This window comes from Aotus nancymaae, unplaced genomic scaffold (genome assembly GCF_030222135.1).
Source record: "Aotus nancymaae isolate 86718 unplaced genomic scaffold, 86718_ANA_hifiasm-v0.15.2.pri h1tg000041l, whole genome shotgun sequence".
Classification (NCBI taxonomy): Eukaryota; Metazoa; Chordata; class Mammalia; order Primates; family Aotidae; genus Aotus; species Aotus nancymaae.
This window is the reverse complement of record NW_026988455.1, coordinates 1852051-1874470: the sequence shown is the minus strand read 5'-3', so window position 1 is coordinate 1874470 and position 22420 is coordinate 1852051. Positions and strand designations below refer to the sequence as shown.

The 22420-nt window shown below is 43.0% G+C and overlaps 1 protein-coding gene across 2 annotated transcripts in view; it reads right to left on the bottom strand.

Moving 5' to 3' along the window:
- Positions 1-937: 937 nt before the first annotated feature.
- AQP9 (aquaporin 9) overlaps positions 938-22420 on the bottom strand; it is a 44307-nt gene continuing 22824 nt past the window's right edge. The window contains exons 2-6 of one of the 2 annotated variants that reach the window (XM_021666208.2): positions 21328-21454; positions 15847-15984; positions 14057-14175; positions 7487-7704; positions 938-2877 (exon numbers count right to left, since the gene is read on the bottom strand). In XM_021666208.2, the coding sequence (XP_021521883.1) occupies positions 2703-2877; positions 7487-7704; positions 14057-14175; positions 15847-15984; positions 21328-21454 (777 nt within the window). In that variant the 3' untranslated portion in view covers positions 938-2702. The remainder of the gene's footprint in view (positions 2878-7486; positions 7705-14056; positions 14176-15846; positions 15985-21327; positions 21455-22420) is intronic. The other variant, XM_021666209.2, reaches the window with a different exon arrangement.

The following is a 22420-nucleotide window of genomic DNA, read 5'->3' as shown; positions in this document are numbered from 1 at the left end:
GAGTTTGCTCTATCTAGTTGACTTCTGATACAGATAATTCAAACATATAAACATCCTCTTGGGTAAGAACTTCACAAAGATAAATCCACTTCCTTGTAAATAGGGGATGGGAAGGGAATTTGAGTGTGAGCACCTGGAACAAAAGCACTTTTTTTCATTGAAAAAAATCTTCCTGGGGTTGATTTCCATAATGGTACATTTCCTCTTTATAAATCCTAGTAATTAATCATCAAGTTTTGTTTAATGAGCACCTGTGTAGATCATAGATTCCACAGTTTATTCTCAAAACTCAAATTTTGAGTTACCTCTTGCTCTAAGAATTAGTGTCTCCCCCCAGGGTTTGTTCCTGGTTTGTTTGGCACCTCTGCTCCTGGCCGAACTTGAATCAAAGTGCAGGATTTCATTGTCTTCTCTTGCTCTCCTCCCAACCGTTCCTCGACTCCAGCGTGTCCCAACCTCAGCGTTATTGACATTTTAGGCCAAATAATTATGTGTTCTGAGGGTTGCCTTTGCATTGAAGGATGTTTGGCAGCATCCCTGGCCTCTAGCCACTAGAGGCCATTAGCATCCCCTTCCAAGTTACGATAACCATAAAATTCTCCAAATATTGCCACATGTTTCCTTGAGAAGTAGGGAGGGAGGAAAACCATTGGTCTAATCCATGAGGATCCCAAGACTCTGGAATCCTGCCAGGAATTACCTGGCCACTACTGGACATGGTCGGAGAAACCTTAGACCCATGTGATTTACCCAATTCAATGTTCTCAACCCTTTCTGCATTTTTAGAATCACCTGAGATGTTTACAAAGGACCAGCTGGGCGCTAGTATTTTTTAAAAATTCCTCCAGGAAATTCAAATTTGTAGACACAATAGACAACCTCTGAACTAAATGTAGTTAGTAATCTCAATACTTGCAAAAAACAACCAACCAACCAGCCGTGACCCAACAATTTTATTTCAAATAGGAAATATCCAGGTAGCTTCAAACCCAGAAAAAAATCCCCTTTGTCCATAGATTGTAGAACCTAAGTCATCAGAAACATTTCACATTTGCTTTCTGTTGTTCTGTTATCAGCACGAAGCAGTTGGGAAACCTCATGCCTTTGGGAATGCCAGGCTTTTTGACTGTTTGACTGAAGGCGCATCCCTTGATGTAGAGCATCCCCTGGTGCTTGCAACTCACAGGCGGTCTTTTGTCAGAAGTAACATCCATTAGAGAACTTCAAGGGGAAAAGACTGAACTGGAGGAAATGCCCTGAATGGAATGTTTGGGGCTGGCAGGAAGGAAGATCAAGACTTAGCAAGACCAAAGGTGGCTTGGGAAGGGAGGCCTTCTGATAATGTTTATCAAAAATGAAAGGTATGATTAAATTGCTACTGCTTTCCTCCATCTGTACTCAGCAAGTGTGGGAATAAATCCAGACAATGAGTGTCTTTGCATCTTAAGATTGAGGAACATTATGTTCAGAGCTGTATATATTCTGGAAGCTGCCAATTCCACTTCTGGCCAGCCAGAAAGATTTGGCAAAAATTCTCACCCAGCTACTAATCTTCTGAAAGGTAGAGGAATGCATTAGATAATGTTCAACTTTCCATGTGCTCTTGGACAACTCAACTTCTCTAAGACTTAGTTTCTTTATCTGAAAAATGGGCAATGTGGCATTTGCCTCAGATAGACATTATGAGAATTAAATCAGATAATGTGGGTGAAAGTGCCTTGTGAATTGTGAAGCCCAATAAGCTAATATTACCTCTTTGGGGACTTCCCACTCTGCAGATTCAGCTAGACCAGGATCTAGTGGCTTTCGGTTTTGGCTTCTAGGGCATGTGTAAAATGATGGACAAGCACAGTCGTTGATATAACTTGTCAAATGTCTGTTCTCAAGTGGGCAATTAGGAAAATACATTTGAGCTAAAAAGACAGAGTGATGTATTTTTCATGACTGAGGTTACAATTGTATTTTAGGTTATTATATACTAAAGACCAGGAAATTAATTGGTGTCCTCTAAAATGCAGGAGAGCAAGAGATTAATCTGATAAATGGTTTCCATTAAAAATTCCATTTGGCTTCTCAAATTCATCTTGTCTCCTGCAGTTTCTGAATGCCACAATGTCCTCCCCTGTGCTTTCCAGCTGCATTTTCTTGCTTCCTACATCACTAGGTTTGGAGAATATCAGTATTTATACAAGTCCAGTAGCACAGCGTAACTAGAGGCTTAACCCATTAGCTCCCTAATTCATGAATATGTTGACTGAAACCATGGTTTTGTCTTTCACCTTAGGGTTTGGTTGATAGTCAGAATGTAATCTTTGTTGATATTGAAGAAAAGCGTTTTGGTGGCACTATTTCAAACAGATAGTACAGCTGAGACCACTCAAATGAGACTGTTGTCAGGATGCCAAATTATTAGTGCTTACCTAGGAAGAATTCCCATCGAGGATGAGATAAGCAGGGCAGGAGAGAAGGCTGTTTCGGGGGATGGTCAGTGTGATTCTCGGGGGCGGGGGTGGGGGACACTGGTAGAAAAGTGGTTAGTGTTTCCAGACTTTTACTCAGGTGTTTTCCGATTAGATGTCCCATGTGGCTAGCAGAGAAAACTGGGTGGATTCCACCCTAGGCTTGCAAAAACACAGACACTTAGATGCCATGTTTCTGAAGAGAATCCCAAACCAATTGCAAATCCAGAACTGAGCATGCCACTACATGACGACACTGAGTTCATATTTCTCTGGTTTGTCCTCAGATTGTTCTGCCTTTAAGACTGACTCAGGTTCTGGATGGTGGATTTCAATGACAAGAACATAGATGAGGCCTCCTATGACAGCACCAACCATAGGGCCCACTACAGGAATCCACCAGAAGTTGTTTCCAGCTCTGAAATCAAACGAGAAATTAGTGCTACATTTCTTGGCCTTCCTCCTGGTATTACTGTCTAGTTTTTCACTTACTTGTTAGCCTTTCTCATGCTCATGGGTCCCTCTTAATTCAGCAAGAACTAAGTACAAGGGAGCTCACTATAGCATGGCAGCTGTCACCCTTGATTTTCCACTACACCTGATTTTAGATGGTATGTTTCATTGTCCGACTAATATTTGTGAGATATTATGTCTTATTTATTTTCCTTTTAGAAAAGTTGCTGCCTGAGCCCATGGTCAAGATTGAGGGCCCCTAGTAAAGATCAGGTCAGTTACTCAGGAATTGCCTTGCCCTCATCTTGAAATAATGATGCCTGTGGATTACAGGTAGAATGTGGAGAGATTTCTGGGCATCATTAGTGTATGAGGACAATCAAATTAAACAATCAGGAAATGTTTGTCAATCGATGAATGAATTTTTTAAAAATCTAAGGTGGATGTGTGAATTGCCTACTAAATGTAATTTAAATCGATACTTATTTTTTAAGGTCATAACTTGAAGCTACCCTCTGATAAGGCTGTCACGCCCTAACTCTCTCTCTTCCAGAAATCCTCAATGTCTGTACATTACAGCAAAGCTATAGTTCTGGGGAAAAGCAGGTGTCTTTGGGGGTTGTCACCATCTTCTTCGGAGAGAGAAAATACATGTAAATAATTTCTTAGAAAGTATCAGGAATACTCACAAGCAAAGAAAAGTATACAGTATATTGTTGAAGGATATATACATTTAGGATAAAACTGTTTTTAGAAAGTGGGGGAATAGTAAGCATGAAACTTCAGGATAAATGCTGAGGAGGTAGGAGACAAGAGGAGTACCCAGAGGCATGTGAGAATTTCAGTGTTCTAGTTGGATTCTAGAAGGACCCATTGCTGTTATTTTCATCATTATGCTTCATAACTACACAAAGGTTCCATGTGGCCTTTTGTGTATCTCCAATTTTGATTAGAAAGAATAAAGGAAATAAGCAGAAAACAAGAACCCTGTCCTAGAATCCATAAGACTAGTTCTAATCTCAAGATTATCTAGAAGTTTTTGAGCAAATCACCTCCCACCCCTGTTCCCTATGGTAGAACCTCCATCTGTGTGGTCCCTTCCACCTGGAGCATCTAAGTGGTCTCTAGGTCTTCCATTGCCCATGCAGAGTTGATGGAAGAGCACTGAGCCTGAGCATGGCAGCCACCAGATGTCACTCTTACCACATGGGAGTGAGGATGCTACACTGCCACAGTCACAGCGCCCTTCCCCAGGCCCCAAATCCAGATGGGTTTTTCTAGGGGAGAGACATGGAGGGTGGCCGCTTCTCCCATTTGGCCGTAAAGACTTGGAGGCTTCTCTAGAGCTCAGCACATGATATGAGTATAAGCTACCTATTGGGTCCATCATTTCCTTTTACAGCAAATCTCTTCCTGTCCTTTAGCAGATGACAGTCCAAAGTGTCAGCCAGGATGCATGTCCTCCTTTCACTGGGTAGATGCTTTTTCATTTATCAGGCTGGGCAGGTTATGTCAGGTTCACAAGTCACGAATGGAGGAGCTCAGATGTGGTTACCTGCACAGCCCGGTCCTTTATGCAAACAGAGTAGTGATCATTTGCACACTATGATTCAGGGGATGCCAGGAACATGTCTATGTTAACTGTCTAGGGACCGTCTTTAGGAATTCATTACTTTGGGTCAACTATTTTAAAGATTTAATAATACTCCCAAGAGCTTTCACTGATGAAGTCATTAACATCCTAATGTGAGTAAGTTGAGAGAACTTTGATGGGAAACGTCTTAACATTTAAAGGAAAAAGCAAGAATCGGCCAGGGTCTGTTGACTCTTGCTCTTATCAGACCCTCTGGCGCCTCACTCTCCCTGCCATCATTCCACTGCCTGCCTTTCAGGGGTATGTGGGGACCTGGGAATAAGGTAGCCTTGGTTTTTTCTAAGACCTTAGATGTAGGTCCAAGCTAGGATATCTATTGAGGGATTTCCTTTGGACATAGAACTCTGAGAAAATGAGACACTCTAAGGACGCTTTGGAAGCCTGTTACCCATCAAAGGTTTTGGGGAATACTTTTTGATTGAGGATTACCAGCCAACCAGCTCTTTCCTAATGGGTTTCTCCTTCCCCACTCTCTGCTTTTTCAATCAGTCTTATAGGATAAGACCAGATTAATTTTGCTAAATTGATATTCTAAACCGGTTAAACTTTGCCCCAAATACTTTGTGGCTCCTTATCACCTACAGAATAGGGAGCAGAAAAAAACCAAAATTCTCATTCTAGGAGTCCAGGTCCTCTATAGTCTGACAACTGCCCGCTTCAACCTTATTTTTGCATCCTTCCAGCTAGACTAGATCACTTGTGATGTTAATGTTGTGTCTTTAAATAAGGGTTCTCTCTGAGATATCCCCCCTGTTGTCTATTTAAACATATCCAAATATTATAAATGCTCCCACTTTCACTCCCATAATTCTTAAATTTGGAACTGTAGACCTCTCAACTCCTGGAGTTAATTAGTTAAATCTCTTTAATGGCACTTGACTGCTTCGACCTTGTACAAGAGCTTCTGCAATAACCTCTTTAAGTAGAATATAAATTAAACAGTGAAGGATAGAAACTAGGTCTTACCATCTTAGCAGAGAGCTTTGAGTAAGAGATCAAGTCACTGCATGAATGAATAAATGACTGCATGAAGGGAAAAGACCCTGATGCTAGCTAAGGTCGTGGGACATTAGGTGATTCCAGCATTTCCCCCAAATGGGCTCTCCTAACATAGACTTAACAGAGCAAGAAGACATTGGGCAAGATCTCCACCTGTTTTGGAACCACCATGACTCTTTGGCTTTTGAATGAATCACCAAGGGGGGCTCAAAGTGGGTTGGGGAAGAGCGTGGTCTCCTGAGACTCTGTAAAGTCAGAGTCTCAGAATTAAGGGAAACTCATAGGCTAATTCTGGGCTCTGGGAATAATGAGATCCTTAGGACATATGTTTCTGATGCTCCATTGGAAGGATATAAGAGATCTTTCGTAGTTGGGGACCTTCTCATGTTCTAGGGCAGAATTTCTCAATCACAACCCTATTAACATTTTGGACTGAATAATTCTTGGTTGTGGGGGTTCTGCTGTATGCTTCGTAGGATGGTTAGTCGCATTCCTGGCCTCTACCCATTAGGTGCCAGTAGCATCCCCATCCCCCAGCTCCAGTTGTGACAACCAAAAAATGCCCTGGGTAACATTTGCCCACCTCTGGTTGAGAACTGCTGTTTTAGGAAATTTATTGCATTGTCAATTTCTTGAGGACGGGGAATGTTGACTGAGTTGCTTTGCATCCTTCAGCTCCAAGGAGGTGTCCAGCACATAGAATTTATTCTTTCTGTTATTCAATAACTTTTTATTGAGCCTTTCTATGAGCTACACCCTGTTCTAGGTACTGTGGATACATCAGGGAAGAGGCTGTCAAGATCCTCGTGGTACTTACACTCTAGAGATGGTTCTGAGTGTTATCTGTGGTGGTGATCTGAATGGTACCAGTTATTTTAACAGCTTTTCACCCTGGTGAAAGGCAGCCCAAACTCTGATGACTCTATGTCTAGGTCATCATTTGGGAACGCTCACGTCCTTTGTTCTCACAGGAAACATTAAACTAGAATTAAGCTCACACATGTTTTTCCTACCTCTTTTCTCCATGGTAGAGCTCTGTTTCCTAATAAACCAAAGTGAGCTCCTTCGCCATAGGGAGGTGCCAGGGGTTGATGAGGAGGGGCCTCTGTGACTTCATGCAGAGAAAGCAGGAAGGAGTGAAGGGGCAAAGTTTGTCTTGGAAGATAGGTACCAACAGTTGGCATATTTCCTCAGCACGTTCTGAGGTAGAAAGTGTGGAGTCTTGGCGTTTCCCAGGCAGAGGCTCAATCTTATGTCTGTCCTATCAGAAAGTTCCTATGCATATCTCAAGAACCATTTCAGCTCTCACATCTGCAGTTACGTCTTTCCCAGCTCCCCTGGCAGTTAGTCACTCATTATCTGTGTTCCTGTAGCACTTTTAGGGGTTGCCAGAGCACTTACTATATTGCTCAAGGCAAGTGCTTTTGCTGATTTGAAATTTCCTTGCTTAGCACAGTTACTAAAGCATAGATAACGCCCAACAAATATCTGTTGAATAAATGAAGTATAGGTCAAGTGATTCACGAAACTGAGCCCTGAGTGGCATCAGAGGATGCAAATTCTAGTCCAACTTTGTCACATAGTGAATCTGCAGACAAGTTATACAGTTAAAATGTTCACATAAAATCATATACCAATTGAGGGATTATTATTATGTGGGACAGGTTTATAGCCATTGAATTTACCTAGAGCCGCTTCTCTCTAGCTCCTCTCTCTCTCTCTCTCTCTCTCTCTCACACACACACACACACACACACACACACACACACACCATCACACCACAAAATATCAGTGAAATGTCCCACATTTATGACCAGAGTATACAGTTAACCTTGTCGTTTGGATCTCCATGTCAAAGCCAAGCCCCACTGGCAAGGCGTAGCACGACTCTGTCTGTCTCCTCCCCACCATTGTGACTTACCTGAAGACTTCAAACCCCCAGCCTGCCAAGGCAGTGAAAAGTCTGGGACTCAGGTCTCGAGCTGGGTTCATGGCACAGCCGCTGTTCAGTCCCAAGGAGGAAGCAATGGTAATGATCAGGAGGCCGATGATAATGGGCTCTAGGCCTCTGGGGGCTCCCAAGTTTCGGGAGTCGAAAATGGCAAAGACAATCATGAGGAGTATCGTGGTGGCCACCACCTGGAGGGGGAGAAGCTGAGTCAGGGCTTTAGCCTGCATTCTGTTCACCTACATGCCTCAAAACCACCCCTTCTCTGCTAACGATATGCCGAGTAATAACTGGCATGTACTGGGTGAGTACATTGTGCATCTCTCTTCTTTCCACAGTGATTCTAGAGGAGATGCTAATATAATTCTCGTTTACAGATTGCTTACCCGCCCAAGCCCACACTTAGTAGGTGGCAGTCGGGTTTGGATCCAGAAAGTTTGGCTCTCGAGACTGTTATCTTAACACCACACTGTCTTTCTAAGCTACCACTGAGCTAAGTAGAAAGGCAAGCTGCAGACAGGAAAATGAATGAAAGGCTGTTCAAATTGGTGAGAAAAGCTATGTGAGATACTAATAGATGAATGTGCAAAGGAAATGAACCGAAAATTCTAAAAAAGGAAAAAAAAGAATTAGGAAACCAGTGGTAAAAACTCATTTGTAATAAAATAAATGCAAACAATAACCAAATGTTAGAAAAAGGGTAGCAGTTATTTCAGGCTTTTCGAATAGATCTAAATAAGTACTATGCTTTTAAAAGGAAATTCAGCAATAATTTAGCACTATGTATTCCAAAACATGAATTTATTTATACAATTTGATGCTGTTTGATATTTGAGAATTACAGCATTGAAATAATCTAAATCATGGAAAAATTATTTTTAAATGTTCACTTTAGCAAAATTTATAGTACTGAAAAACTGGAAACTTTTACTCTTTTTTTATGGTCTACTATATAGCTATTAAAAACTATAAACATGGAAGCTATGTACTAATATATAAAAATGCTTATGACATTAAGTGAAAAAATTTGTACGTGCTTTGTGTTTTATACAGCGGTCCCTTGGTATCTGTTGGGGTTTGGTTCCAGGACTTCCTACAAATACCAAAAATCCATGGATGTTCAAGTCCCTAATTTAAAATTGTATATTATTTGATATAACCTGTACACATCCTCCTGTATACTTTAAATCATCTCTAGATTATTATAATACCTAATATAATGTAAATACGGTATAATTTAGGGAATAATGACAAGAGAAAAAAAGTTTGTACATGTCCAATACAAATGCAAATTAAAAAAATATTCTTGACCCATGGTTGGTTAAATCCATGGATGCAGAATCCATGGATTTGTAGGGTTGACTGTATTTAAATCACACATTAAAAAAAAATTTGAGACAATGAACAAAAGTGATAATAGGTATTCTGAACTGGCCAGTGATAGTTGGTTTCTATGTTCTTAATTTTCCAAACTGCTATTTTACTTTAACAGTTAAATGATAGCTATTATTTATTGAACACTTAGAACACTTATTATGTGTCAGGTACTTCATATGCCTTATCACGTTCAAACTTCCTAATAATGCTGTGAGGTAAATCTTGCTTTTATTCTCAGCTTATAGATAAGAAAACTTGGGTAGAACAAGGTTCAGACCTGTTCTCAGTAACTTGCCCAATGTCAAACTTGTAAGCAGAAGAATCGGGATGGGAATCAGGCAACTGATTTTAAAGTTTAAGTTCATTATCATTTCACCTGCTTTCCAAAATAAAAATATTAAAAGAACTTTTAATTAAATTAAAAGACACATGTTCCCCCAAGAGCACTCTTCTTTAGGAAGCCTTCTCCATCTGTCTCCTGCAGAGTAAAAGCTCCCGCCTCTGGGCTTCCGTGGAATTCTGACTTTTGTTCTATCACTGTCCTTGTCACTCTGCAAAAGAATATCTGTTTACTTGTTAGATTGAGACTCAGGCTCTGAACTCGTTGAAGAAAGAGTGCAGAGCTGTACCTGGCTAAGTAGGTGCCCAGTAAGTAGTTATTGAGTGAATAAATGATTGATTATTAATTAAACCATGGAAAATGCTTTATCAATATTTAGAGCTAAACAATTTAGTAATCTTGAGATAAGGTGACCTAAAAATATGGCTGTGATGGCCAAGAGCTCTGTTGGGTGTTGACTGACTGATAATTGGCAGTTTTCGGAACTCCCTCCAAAGCCTAAGGAATACAGAGAGCCTTCAGCGTTTTCTAATGGTTAGAGCATCAGGGTTTTCTTTTTTTTTTGAGACGGAATCTCGCTGTGTGGCCAGGCTGGAATGCAGTGGCACGATCTCCGCTCACTGCAACCTCCACCTCCTGGGTTCAAGCAATTCTCCTGCCTCAGCCTCCTGAGTAGCTGGGACTACAGGTGCACGCCACCGTGCCCGACTAATTTTTGTATTTTTAGTAGAGACGGGCTTTCATCATGTTGGCCAGGGTGGTCTCGATCTCTTGATCTCATGATCCACCTGCCTCGGCCTCCCAAGAGCATCAGGGTTTTCTAATATTTGCTTTTTCTACTTGACTATGTAGATGGTAATGGGCTTAAAAACCACAGACCTTAGAGGAATTGCCAACTCACTCTGAGACAAGGACACAATGAAGAAAGCTCAGAATATGGTATGAAGGTCAGTGTTGATCAGGACAGCTTTGGGAGGCTGAAGCGTATGCATCATGAGGAAAGCTCAGAATATAGTATGAAGGTCAGCGTTGATCAGGACAGCTTTGGGAGGCTGAAGTGGATGCATCATGAGGTCGGGAGTTTGAGACCAGCTTGGCCAACATGGGGAAACCCTGTCTCTATTGAAAATACAAAAATTAGCTTGGAGTGGTGGTGCACGCTGGTAATCCCAGCTACTCAGAAGGCTGAGGCAGGAAAATCGCTTGAACCCAGGAGGTGGAGGTTGTAGTGAGCTGAGATCAGGCCACTGTACTGCACTCCAGCTTGGGCAACGCAGTGAGACTCCGTCTCAAAATAAAAATAAAAATAAAAAAAAATAAAAGAAGAGATACAGGCTAGATACCTAGCAATTTCCTTGTGACCAGAAGACTTGGTGAAACATCTTGATGACAGGAATTGGAAAATGTGTGAAATTCTACAAGATCCCTTTAGAAGAACAAAGGTGGAAGAAAGAGAGAGAGGGAGGAAGGTCAGGAGGAAGAGAAGGTTGGCTAAAGGCAGAGAAATTACTTCTTGTTGACTGCCTAGTATGTACCACGTATTTTATTGCCGTGGTGTATTAGTCAGATGTTATTAACGCCACTTATCAGAAGACTAAACTGAGGCTTTGGAAGGTTCTCAGTAACTAGCAAAAGGGCAAACTCATGGTAAGAGGCAGGGCCAGGACCGGGTCTCCCTGTGGACCGCAGATTTTGAGGAAGGCTCATGCCAGTATTCTGTCCTTGGTGTGGCCTTGTGTCGGGGAAACCCCTGAGACCTGAAGACTCTCAGGAGGGAAGCAAGGATGTGTCTATAGGAAGGAGGCAGGCACCGCTCAGGACTCAGTGGTGAGGGGTCTCTCTGGGCTGAAAATATATGCAAATGAGGCTTCTCTTTACTCCCCAGATCCTCGGAACAGCCCGAGACTACAGGGAAGTGGCTGTGGGTCCAAATCGTAAGGAACAAAGACAGAGTTCTTTCTAATTGAAGTCAGGGTTTGAGACAGTCAGCATTCTTCCTCTCTTGTCTCCAACAGAAGTGAGCTTAATTCACATGAGAAATTTCCAAAGTCCTTCAACAGTTCTTTACTTCATTCCTATCTTCTTCATTATAAGGTGCATTTGGCCTGAACTGAATGGTGACAGTAACCCCAAGAAACTTTGCGACTGTTATCCGTCCCAGAGTTTATTCTGGAGAACCCCTTGGTACCCTTATTGGCTCAGCAAATACAGTTAGTTGCTCTAGGTCTGTGTGGGCACTTAAGGTTTAAAAGGTCCCTCACTCCCTGTCCTTCCTGAGCTGCCTATGAGAATAGACTCCTGGTGCTTTGAAGCTAGAAAAAAATTGCCTTGTCCATCTCCCTCTCTTAACAGACTGATACCCAGAGGTCAGGGAGCCCGGTCATCTTGCCTTCAGAAACTTCCTCCTCCTCCCTTTGCTCTTCCTTCCTCATACCTGTTCCTGTATTGCTCATCCTAGTTTATGAAACAACTACCCTCCTGCCCTCTTCCTTCAAATAACTCCAGTGTTCTGTAGTTGGAAAACTCCTTCCATTTCTAACCAGCTCATCTAGTCTCTGAGCTAGAAAGGAGCTGGAAGGTGATGCATCCCACAGTGTTCACCATCTGATGTTTGAATCTCCTCAAGAATCCCTCCATCCCCACCCCTGAGAAGTGGAGGAATAGTCCAGCGTCTAACACCCCCAGTGACTCTTGTCCTGGGGCAACAGGGCCTATTTTTAGCTCAGCCTTGTTTCTAGAAAAGTCTTCCTTCTGTCACATGTAACTTTATTTGACCATAATTTCATTCATTTGTGGACTCATCTATTCATTTAATAAGTATTTTTTGGGCACCTATTATGTACCAGGCATTATGGTTCCACCAAGTCTCCTTGGGGGTAGAAGGTGCATATATATCAATTCTAATCTCTTTCCCACTTGACATCCCTTCAGATCTTTGACAGCTACTGTCGTGTGCTATCACATCACTTCTCCCTCCCCACCCACACCCCACACCTCTTATGTAGACCACATAGACCTCTTCTCCACCCAGTGCTTGTGCAACATCATTACCTTTTCAGGTTCTTCTTCTTCAATAGCTTATCCCCTACAAGGGTAATATTTGGAAGTGAGTCTAACACTCACAGTACTGAGCAGAATAAGACCTTCAACTACTTCACCCGAATACAATGCTTTATTACTGCAGCTTATGGTAACATTCCTTTTTTTTTTTTTTCCTGGCAGCCACATCTCTCTGTATCTTTTCCACTGAAACTTTTTCTATTATTCTACCTCTTCCAGGCTCTCCACTTCAAATTTCTATTATAATATGGCTCCTATACTCCACTTTGCTATCTAATTATATATTTTTTTCTTTTCTTTTCTTTTTGCCCAGACTGAAGTGTAGTGGTGCGATCATAGCTCACTGCAGCCTCCAACTCCTGGATGCAAGCTGTCCTCCAACCTCAGCCTTCTAGGTAGCTGGGACTACAGGCAAGCACGACCACACATGGCTAATTTTTGTATTTTTGGTAGCGGCAGGGTTTTGCCATGTTGCCCAGGCTGGTAGTAAACTCCTGGGCTCAAGTGACCTGCCCACTTTGGCCTCCCAAAATGCAGGGATTAAGATGTGAACCACCGTGTCCAGCCCTATATAATTATATCTTATTTTGCATTGTTTCCTTATTCAATGCTCTTCAACTAGATTCTACACTTCTGGGCAGATATTGTTTATAATGCATTTTCCTATTATTATTCTTTTTATCCTCATAAGTAACTTCATGACAGCTCATATTATCCCCATTTTACAAGTGAAAAACTTGCAACCCAAGAAGTTTGGTAGTTTGCTGAAGCCACTAAGGAAGTCAGAGGCAGAACAGATATTTTAATTCAAGCATTCAGACTCTGCATCTTGGGTCTTTACAACTCACATTTACTTGTCAGTCTTTCAAGCCCCAGACACAGGGCCAAGCACATAGTGAGTTTTTAATAAACACTTGTTGCCTATTTGATTTATTGATTGAAGTGGAAAGTAAAAAGGCTAAGGACGTGAGGGCATAGTTTTTCATCCCTACGTTGAATGGAAGTACGCATAGATGATGAACTGGAAGACCCATTTTATGCACATGCCCGTTCTGATCTGCCCCACCGTATAAGTCCTGATTATAGGAGAAGAACTTAGAGATACTGAAAAACATAGCCTTCCTTCCACTGCCCTGGCCAAGATGACCAGCAGCCTTTCTGGGACACAGTAAGGGAAGAAGAGTCTTTTGAGTTGACAATGTTAGTCCTGCCATAAACTGACCAGATAGGTGTGCTGTTGGTTACACTATAGTATGCTTGGGTGGCAGAAGCTTGTTTAAATGTCAATAAGGCAGAGATACTTCTAGCCACCTTGAGAGTTTAAATAAATAAACCTATGCACATGGTGAGACAGAGAGGATCGATGATACCGTAGGCTCAACTACCACCCTTCCCAGTCTTTGATTTGAAATAGAAATGTCTTCTTTTGTGACCTCCACACTTAGACCACATGTTCAAGAGAAACAATAGGGAAATGAACTCCATTTGTGTCTACAGGGGTTGAAATGTTTAGCCATTCACTCTTTTCTGGATCTCAACTAATGTGAAACAAGTGTATGTATTGAAGAGGAAGGAGAAAACTTCTGGTGTTATCAGCTCCTTGCAAAGGTGAAGCGATTATCAAGAAAGCTTGGGTTATACCCAGATACCTCTGCCTTTGGAAATACAACCTCTCCTTTCTCATTGGTCTCTAATTCTCCAATGCATTCCCCTTATGAGAGCGTATCTTTTTACCAAAGTTACGTCTTTTTTGAATCTGTACTTACTTGATCTGCAAATGCATTCGTCAGAGATAGATATGGAGCTGGGTATGTTGCAAAAATGTGTGCTGTTGCATTTTCTCCCACGATCAGCAATTTTCCACCAGCAAAGGACATAAGTCCATCTAAGAAAGACAAAGCTCTGGCACATTAGTGTTCTCTGAGAAGAGCTGAAGGAGGCCTACGCCAAGCCTTGTACTAAACACCTGCAGTCACTCAGCTTGAGCTTGGCATAGCCATGACATTTGTTTCTCTCTGCTTCCTAGGAATGATAGTTTTAAAGACGCTCAGGCAAATACCAGGATAACAGGTCAAAGGAAGAAGGCCCGTGGCCTCTCTGAATGGCCCACTCCAAAGTGGCACAAATTCTCTGTCAATAGGGTCCTGAGAATGAATTCTCTTTTGGGGGAATTCTTGCAGTTTTTGAGATCAATTAAAAGCCAAAGCAGGGTTTGGTCTTGCTCTAGAAAGAATTTGTAATTCCCAGAGGGCTCTCAGTATCCCTTAATACCACTCCAGAATTTGAGGGTGTTGCAGTATCCTGAAGATGCCCCTAGAGCCAGGGGTAAGGCAGCCGCTGTTACAGCCAGCCCTGACCCTAGGCTGTTCTTGCCACAGCAGCGGGCTCTGAATTTCCGGTGTGGTCTTGAATCCCTTTTAGACTCTAATTCTCAGAAAGACACTCTATGGAGAAAAGCCCTTTTCCATAACCTATTTCTTTCATTTTTTCTTTTTTCTTATTTTTGGAGACAGGGTCTTGTTCTGCTGCCCAGGCTAGAGTGCAGTGACATGATCCTGGGTCACTGCAGCTTTGATCTGGGCTCAAGCAATCCTCCCACCTCAGCCTCCTGGGACTACAGATATCGGTTACTACATCTGGCTTATTTAAAATTTTTTTTGAAGAGACGAGGTCTCCCTATGTTGCCCAGGCTGGTCTTGAACTCCTGGGCTCAAATGATCCTCCTGCTTCTGCCTCTCAAAGTGTTGGGAGCCACCACACACACAGCCCTCCATGACCCATTTCTCTAAGGCCTGGTTCATAAATTTCACTTCCTAAGGTCTTTAGCTTGGGCATTATAATGTATTAAGGCTTACCTTGGGTTAGAAGGAAGGAGCTGCTTTAACAGTTGATTTCATGAGAACACCAAGGTTTTGTAGTTTGAAAGGCCTCGAGAGTCATCTAATTCAATTCACTCATTTTCCAGAGGAGGAAAGTGAGGCTAGTCAAATCAGATGACTTATTTAAGTCACACAGGTATTTACTGAACAGCCAGACCTGAAGTCCGAGTGTTCTATCACCAGTACTGCGTTTTTCTCGAGGACTGTCACAGAGTGGAAGCCCTGGCTATTTGATAGAAGGGCAGTGAGGCTCCCACCTAGCCTGCATCTCTGCTGTGTCTCTTCAGAGACATCTTCCCAGAGTCCTTCTCTCAATACTTGATGGTCATACCTTTGCCACCAGAAAACACCTCCATTCCCTGGCAACTCAGAGACAGCAGCGGGGAAGCCACTGGCCTATTACTTGTTGTGTGCATGTTCATATTGTAGTGCTGGCTGGGCACAGAGACAGGCTTCCTTTAAGTTCTGCTCCCCATTTAAGATATGACATTTTCATTAAGAGGCTCTACGAATTTGCTGGAACAGTAATATTATCTCATTTTCTCAAATTTAGAACTTCCTGTCACTTGTAGAATGCTTCCCATCCTTACTTTTTCTCACCTGTTCCTACCAGGTAATTCTGACTTTCAAATTATGCCCAGCTCTTCCTAACCTTAGGACTCAGGGACCTTACTCACCATAGTAAATGCCAAAGAGGGTTGCGGCCCCCGCAAAGGCTCCCAAGAACTGGGCTCCCACATAAAATGGCAATTTGAACCATTTCATTCGTCCAAAGAGACACATTGCAAAAGACACAGCTGGGTTGATGTGGCCACCTGCAAAGAAGAGAAGATTGGAGAAGTGAGAGGGCAGGCAGGGAAGGAGAATTATACAGAAAACCGTCTAGAGATCTCAGGTGGAATTCGGTCTTCTAGGTAGAGAACTACCACATGTAAGGAGAAAGACGCATGTGTATTTGAGAGGAGAGAGTGTGTGTATTTGAGAGGGGAGAGAGGGAGGACTGATAATTTTCAAGGCTTTTTCTTAACAGGGTTTTTATCTATCTATCTATCTATCTATCTATCTATCTATCTATCTATCTATCTATCTATCTGGCAATCACCCAAACAGATTGACGTAGCTATTAATTATGTTTTAAAAGTCAATATGCTTATACGATATATGTATAAGATTTAAATCTATATCTAGCAATTCCTCAGGCCGTGTCCAGAGGATATAAAAACAAGCTTAGGACTGAAAAGAGATGTATCTTTAGGGGAAAATGACCATGGGTTGCTGAGGGTAGGGGCGTAGTCAATTTTGAGGTGGTCACAGTGTTTGAGTGGCTTGTTCTCGGTTCCTCTGCATGAATAATGCATTTCTCTGATACACAGAAATGTAGCAACCCTTCCCTGAGCCCAGCCCAAGCTCCAGCTAGAGAAATCAGCTTCCTTGACTCTCATCCAGCCATAAAATCAGATAGAGAGTTTGCTCTGTGGTTGGTCTCTAACATCTCCAGCTGGCTTTGCTAGTAACAGCAACGGCATTTATGAAATACTTGCCAGACACTATTGTAGGGGTGGTAGGTGCATTTGATCCTCTTAAGAACCCAATGAGGTGGGCGCTACTCCAGTTAACAAGTGAGAAAACTGAGGCATGGATGGAAAGTAAGTTTCTTAAGGCTACATGGTCAGTAAGTGGAAGAACCAGGATTCAAATTCAGGTTTATCTGAGTTCTAGAGCCTGTGTTCACTGCTATACTATTTCCAGTCCATCTTCATCATGTTTATAAAGGCTTCTCTGCTTTTGTGGCCAGAAAAATAAATAAAGAATTTTTAAAAATTCTCTGAGCATATAGGCTCACTTCCTATGAAAAAGGATGCTCATTTGAGGAGTACAGATGACGTTTTGTGTGGAGGGAGAATCAGAGACACCATGTTGAGATGTGGACTTGCGGCCTGTGGACTTCGTTGTAAACAAAGGAGAGATGGTGATGATGGTGGTGCTGCTGCTGTTGATCCTGTACAGAACCAGTAGGTGCACTTGCTTCCAGAAGCCTCCATTACCCCCCGCAGAGAAAGCTATGCTTTTTCCAAGTATCCAGGGCAAAGTGAGCTTGAGATGGGTGGGGGGATTCTGGCTGCTGGCTAAACCACAAGGCTTCTTTCTTCACCTGCCCCTGCCACTTAGCGGCTACTATGAGCAAGAAAATGCCAGTGTTTTGAAGCACACATGACTTCCTGAGGCCTTATAAACACTTCAGCTGTTGTGTTTTACTTTTAAAGCCAGGAGAACCACAATTCTGTAGACTATCAGGACACCTTACCAGGAAGGCTGGAAACGGGTTAGGAGGGAGGAGGGGGCACGCAGGGTAGTGGGAAATTCCTCTTCCCCCAGAGGCTTACTGCAGAGTAGCTGTCTCCAACTGCCTGGAGTTAGCCATTGTGAAAGAACAAGGGGTGGGGGCCCAGGCACAGTGGCTCATGCTTGTAATTCCAGCACTTTGGGAGGCCAAGGCAGGTGGATCACTAGAGGTCAGGAGTTCGAGAACAGCCTGGGCAATATGGTGAAATCCAGTCTCTATTAAAAATACAAAGACTAGCTGGGCGTGGTGGCTCCCACCTGTAATCCCAGCTACTCAGGAGACTGAGGCAGGAGAATCGCTTGAAGGAGGCAGAAGTTGCAGTGAGCACATTGTGCCACTGTACTCCAGCCTGGGCGATAAAAAAACAAAACAAAACAAAACAATAAAGCAAGGGGGCCATAGGATCATCTCCAATCCAACTCTCTTGAGTTGAGTCTTCCAGTGGAGATTTCTTTTTAACATGATCCTTTTCCAAAATAAATTTTCCCATAAGTAGGCTTGTGTTCGTTAGCTCCTCCTAAGCGTCCTGAGGCTGGAACTATTACTTACCTTGGACCTCACATGATGCAAGGCACTTAGTAGGTATTCAATATGAAAGGTGAAGAAGTAATCAGAGGCCTTATTTAGATAGCTCAGACTACAGGGATCCACGGAGAAAGTTGTTTGGGGCTCAGAGAGAATGTGTCTTGGAGGGCGCGTTGCAAAGCAGTGAGAAAAAGGGCTCAAGAGGAGGCAGAAAGGTTCAGAAAGAGAGTGGATAAGTGGCGTCCTGATGCCTCTGGTTAAAGGCCAAGTGGCTACTAGAGATTTCTCCCTGCAGGGATGAGTGGTCACCCCGGCTTATCACAAGGACAAGGCAGAGCAGTGTATTGGAAAGAACATGAGTACTAGAGTCAGAGAGTCCTGCACTCAGCTCTTGGCTCTGCCAAGGTTGCTGGGACAATCAGATTATTCACATAAAGAGCCCATGGGTGCAGCTGGAGCCCACAGGGCACAGGATGAAAGTCTTAGGTGAGCAGAGGGAACTCTTCCAATGTTCTGTTCTATGCAGATCCTCTCCTCGTCACCACGCATACGTAATCCCGTGATAAAGGCAAACCTATATTTCATTTGTCTTGAAAGCAAGGCTATTTGCTTTTTCAATAAGTCTATTTTAGTCATAAAATGCTACATCAAAAGCAATTATCATTAGACAGCCTAAATGCTTTGTGCAGGATTCGACGTAGTTAGGGTCTTGTGACCTCTGACTGACTGGATTTGACTGGCACATTCTCAAGGGAGCAGGATGCTGTAACTTCTTTACAATAAGGTGATGTTTTATATTTCAAAGACAAATATCCACTGACCTCACTACTCTGTGACCACAAAATGGGATAACATTCATATTCATGCCCAGTATACATTGGTTATTTTTGGAATCTTCAAGAGGACCTCACAAACCGGTATGTTAGCTGTAGCCACGATGAGAAAGTCACCTCTCACAATCTTCTCCTATTCCTGCACCTGCTGAAGCTGATACTGATGCTGTTGTCCACACAGATGTCATGATGGGCCAGTGTGTCGCTCTGCATGTTCCCAAAGCCACCAGTCCTCAGGGAGCCTGAACTGCACTAGATTTCAAATAGGGATAGAATGGTAAGCGCTGCGTTTCCAAGCCAAAGCCACCATTTTCCAGCCAGTCTCAGACACCACTCAATTTGTATTTTAGGGTCTCACAGTCGCTTCTAAACATTTTGGTTAGGTCCTGACTCTCACCCAGAAACATAGCTTCTACTGAAAACAGTCCCCTCAGTTTTGGCCCTTACTCTTCTAACTACAGGGACTCAACCCCAGTTTAGGGGCCACAGAAGACTTCACGCCATTTCTTCACTCCTTCCTCCTCCTGCTGGGTATTTCCCTTTTTCCTCCTACAGTGACTGCTGAAATCCCCAGGTATGTCAACGGACGCAAACAGATACGGACTGTGGTGGTGACGGGTGTTAACAACAGTCTTAGGGTCTGGGGCCAATTAATTCTGAGTAACTACTTGATGATGTTCAGTTCAGAGTGTTACGCAGGCAAAATGCTTCAAAACCATGTCTCTACCTAAAAAGAGGCTGAAAATATGGCTACATCTACATTGCCTCGTGAACGCAGTGGGAGCTTATGGGGGAGCAGTTAAGCCTTGGCATATTTAGGCCAGTCCCCTGGTTTTTCTTGTGCCCTTCTTGGAGTTTGCCTTGAGGTAAGCAGTACAGTGCTGGGATCACAGCAAAAGGTGGACAAGAGTTTGAATGAGACACTGTGCATGCTAACAAATCACACGTATAAGACTCTGTAACCTCGACCACCCTTGGATCTGAGTCTAGCTGTAGACTAGACATGGAAAGGGTGCCAGCCAGTAAATGGCCATTCCAGATGCACAGCCCAAGGAGCTCCCAGGGAGTCTAAGCAATCATTCTGCAGTGCCACAAAGGCAGTGTTTGCCACCAGTCCACCAGTCCAGCGAGCTTGACTGCAGGATCCTCTGCCAAAATAGCCTGCTTTTAAAGTCCTCATAATAAAGCATTGGAAATGCTGTGTAAGACTGGGGAGGTGTTAGCTGGGTGCGGTGGCTCATGTCTGTAATCCTAGTGCTTTGAGAGGCTGAGGCAAGTTGATTGCTTGAGTCCAAGAGTTTGAGACCAGTCTGGGCCACATGGCAAGACTTTGTCTCTACAAAAAATATGAAAAATAGCTGGGTGTGGTGGCTCGTGGCTGTAGTCCTGGCTACTTGAAAGGCTGAAGTGGCAGAAGGTAGAATTGCTTGAGCCTGGGAGGTCAAGACTGCAGTGAGCTGTGATCCCGCCACCACACTCCAGCCTGGGCAACAGAGTGAGACTCTGTCTTAACAAACAAACAAACAAAACAAAACAACGAGGATGTGAGCTTCACTGTCATGCAGATCATGTGAACCTGGCTCAAATCTTGGCTCTGTCTCTTTACCAGTCGCAGGGCTTCCGGTTATTTACTGACTCCCTCTAAGTAGGGATTTCTCTGCAGAACGGAGACAGTAATACCTGCCTCAGAGTGCTGTCGTAAAGAAGATGGAGATAAAGGTGGTCCAGCACCCAGCACAGTGCTCAGCATGTATGGTTACTCAGTCTCCTTTCTTTTCTTATTACCAAATCTTGACTCAATGCTCTGAGGACCCACACCAGGCTGCTGAAAGATTCCGAGTGCCTTTGGCAACCAGATCATTTCCACAGTCACTTCCTAAGTCCCTAGACTGCGTTAAATAATCATCATTTCATTTTGCTTCTGAGAACCATGTGATTGGCTTTTAATCAGTTCACTTCTCAGGGCAGGATTAGACTAAGACCTTGTAGATCAGATCTGAACTTCCACGAAAGCACTATCCATTTTGCAAGAGACCCAGACTCTTCCTGTTTGTTGTAGATAAAGGTCCAGGACTTGCCTCTGTTGGAGTGATCGTCACTGAGCTATTCATAGGGTATCTGGGAGTTGAATTCGAAATGTGGGCTAGAGCAAGTAAAAAATCCCATTGACTCGTGGAGAATATGATGCAGTGGCCAGACTTAGGAATGAATCATTTATGAGCTCTAACCCCCATTTCTGTCTCTTGTTAAACGTTGTCTTTGCACAAGTTACTTACCATTGGTGATTTTAATTACACCTATAACAAATTAATTTTATCTATAAAAATGGGATCCAATACACACTCTTGCAGGATTTTTGAGATGTAAGTAAATTTTGGTATGTGATGCACCCGGCACTGTGTTAGCACATTGGAGTGGTTGAGTTAATAGCACCATTCACTATTTCTACTGCTTACCAGAGACGCCGCCAGCCACATAAATGGCCATTGCAACTGCCATTGCAAATCCAACATTGATAGTAATGATCCCTCCAAAAAGTCCGCGACTGAGAATAGCTTGGGCAACAGAGCCGCATCCAAGGACCTGGAATGAGAGGAAAACTCAACAAGGAAGTGGGGATGGCTACTGTCAAAAGCAATGGAAACTCACAGTAACACGAAGTTTCTCAAAGCAAACTCATGGATTGGGTTGCCTTGGGTTTTCTGCAAATCCAATTATAATGATCCAGCTATGCACAGATAGCAAAATGGTTGCATCTGGCCTTCCAATAGATGAGTTTTGCTGCGCCTGCACCATGCTCAAATTTTGCCTACATTTATGAGTCAGGTAATTTCACGCAATAATCTAGGTATCTGGTTTTCTTTAAAATTAAAATTTTAATTTATAGATAATTATAGACCCACCTGTGTTGTAAGAAATAATACAGAAAAGTCCCATGTTACCCCCTGGTTCCTTTTAATCAATAAGAAGATCTGGTTATTCACAGAGAAGTAATCAAGCACAGTAGCAGTTGGCGGATCCCTGTAGACAGAGTGTGTGCCTTCCCAACTGGCTCACTTCACTGCTCTTCACTCATTTAGGCCACCTTCCTGGCTTCTGGAGGTATGTGAGTTTGACAGTCCTGTTCTTGTGGCCCCCAGTATAAAAGCAAGACTAGGCACACACACCACCATACACACATCCAATAAAGGGGAAAGGCCATTTGTACCATGTATTAGAAAGAGTATCTGATGTGCAAGAAAACAAAGGAAAACTTTAGAGGGATAGATTTGGCAATCAGGACCCCCTTATTCGCATATATTTTCTCCCTGATGGGGCTATAGTTTTCTGGGGAGCAGAGGCTGCCAGACTCACTGCTCCTTGTATTTCCTGTGGCGCCGAGCCCAGTGCTGCGCTGATAGCAAGAATTCTGCCAACAGTTGCACAGTGAAGTATGACAGTGAGTCTTCCACAATCTTCAGCTGGCAGAAGATATTTTGGAGAATGAAATCCATATTCAGAAAGGTTTGCAATAAATATATGTTGGTAAATCCATTCAGTAGAGTACTA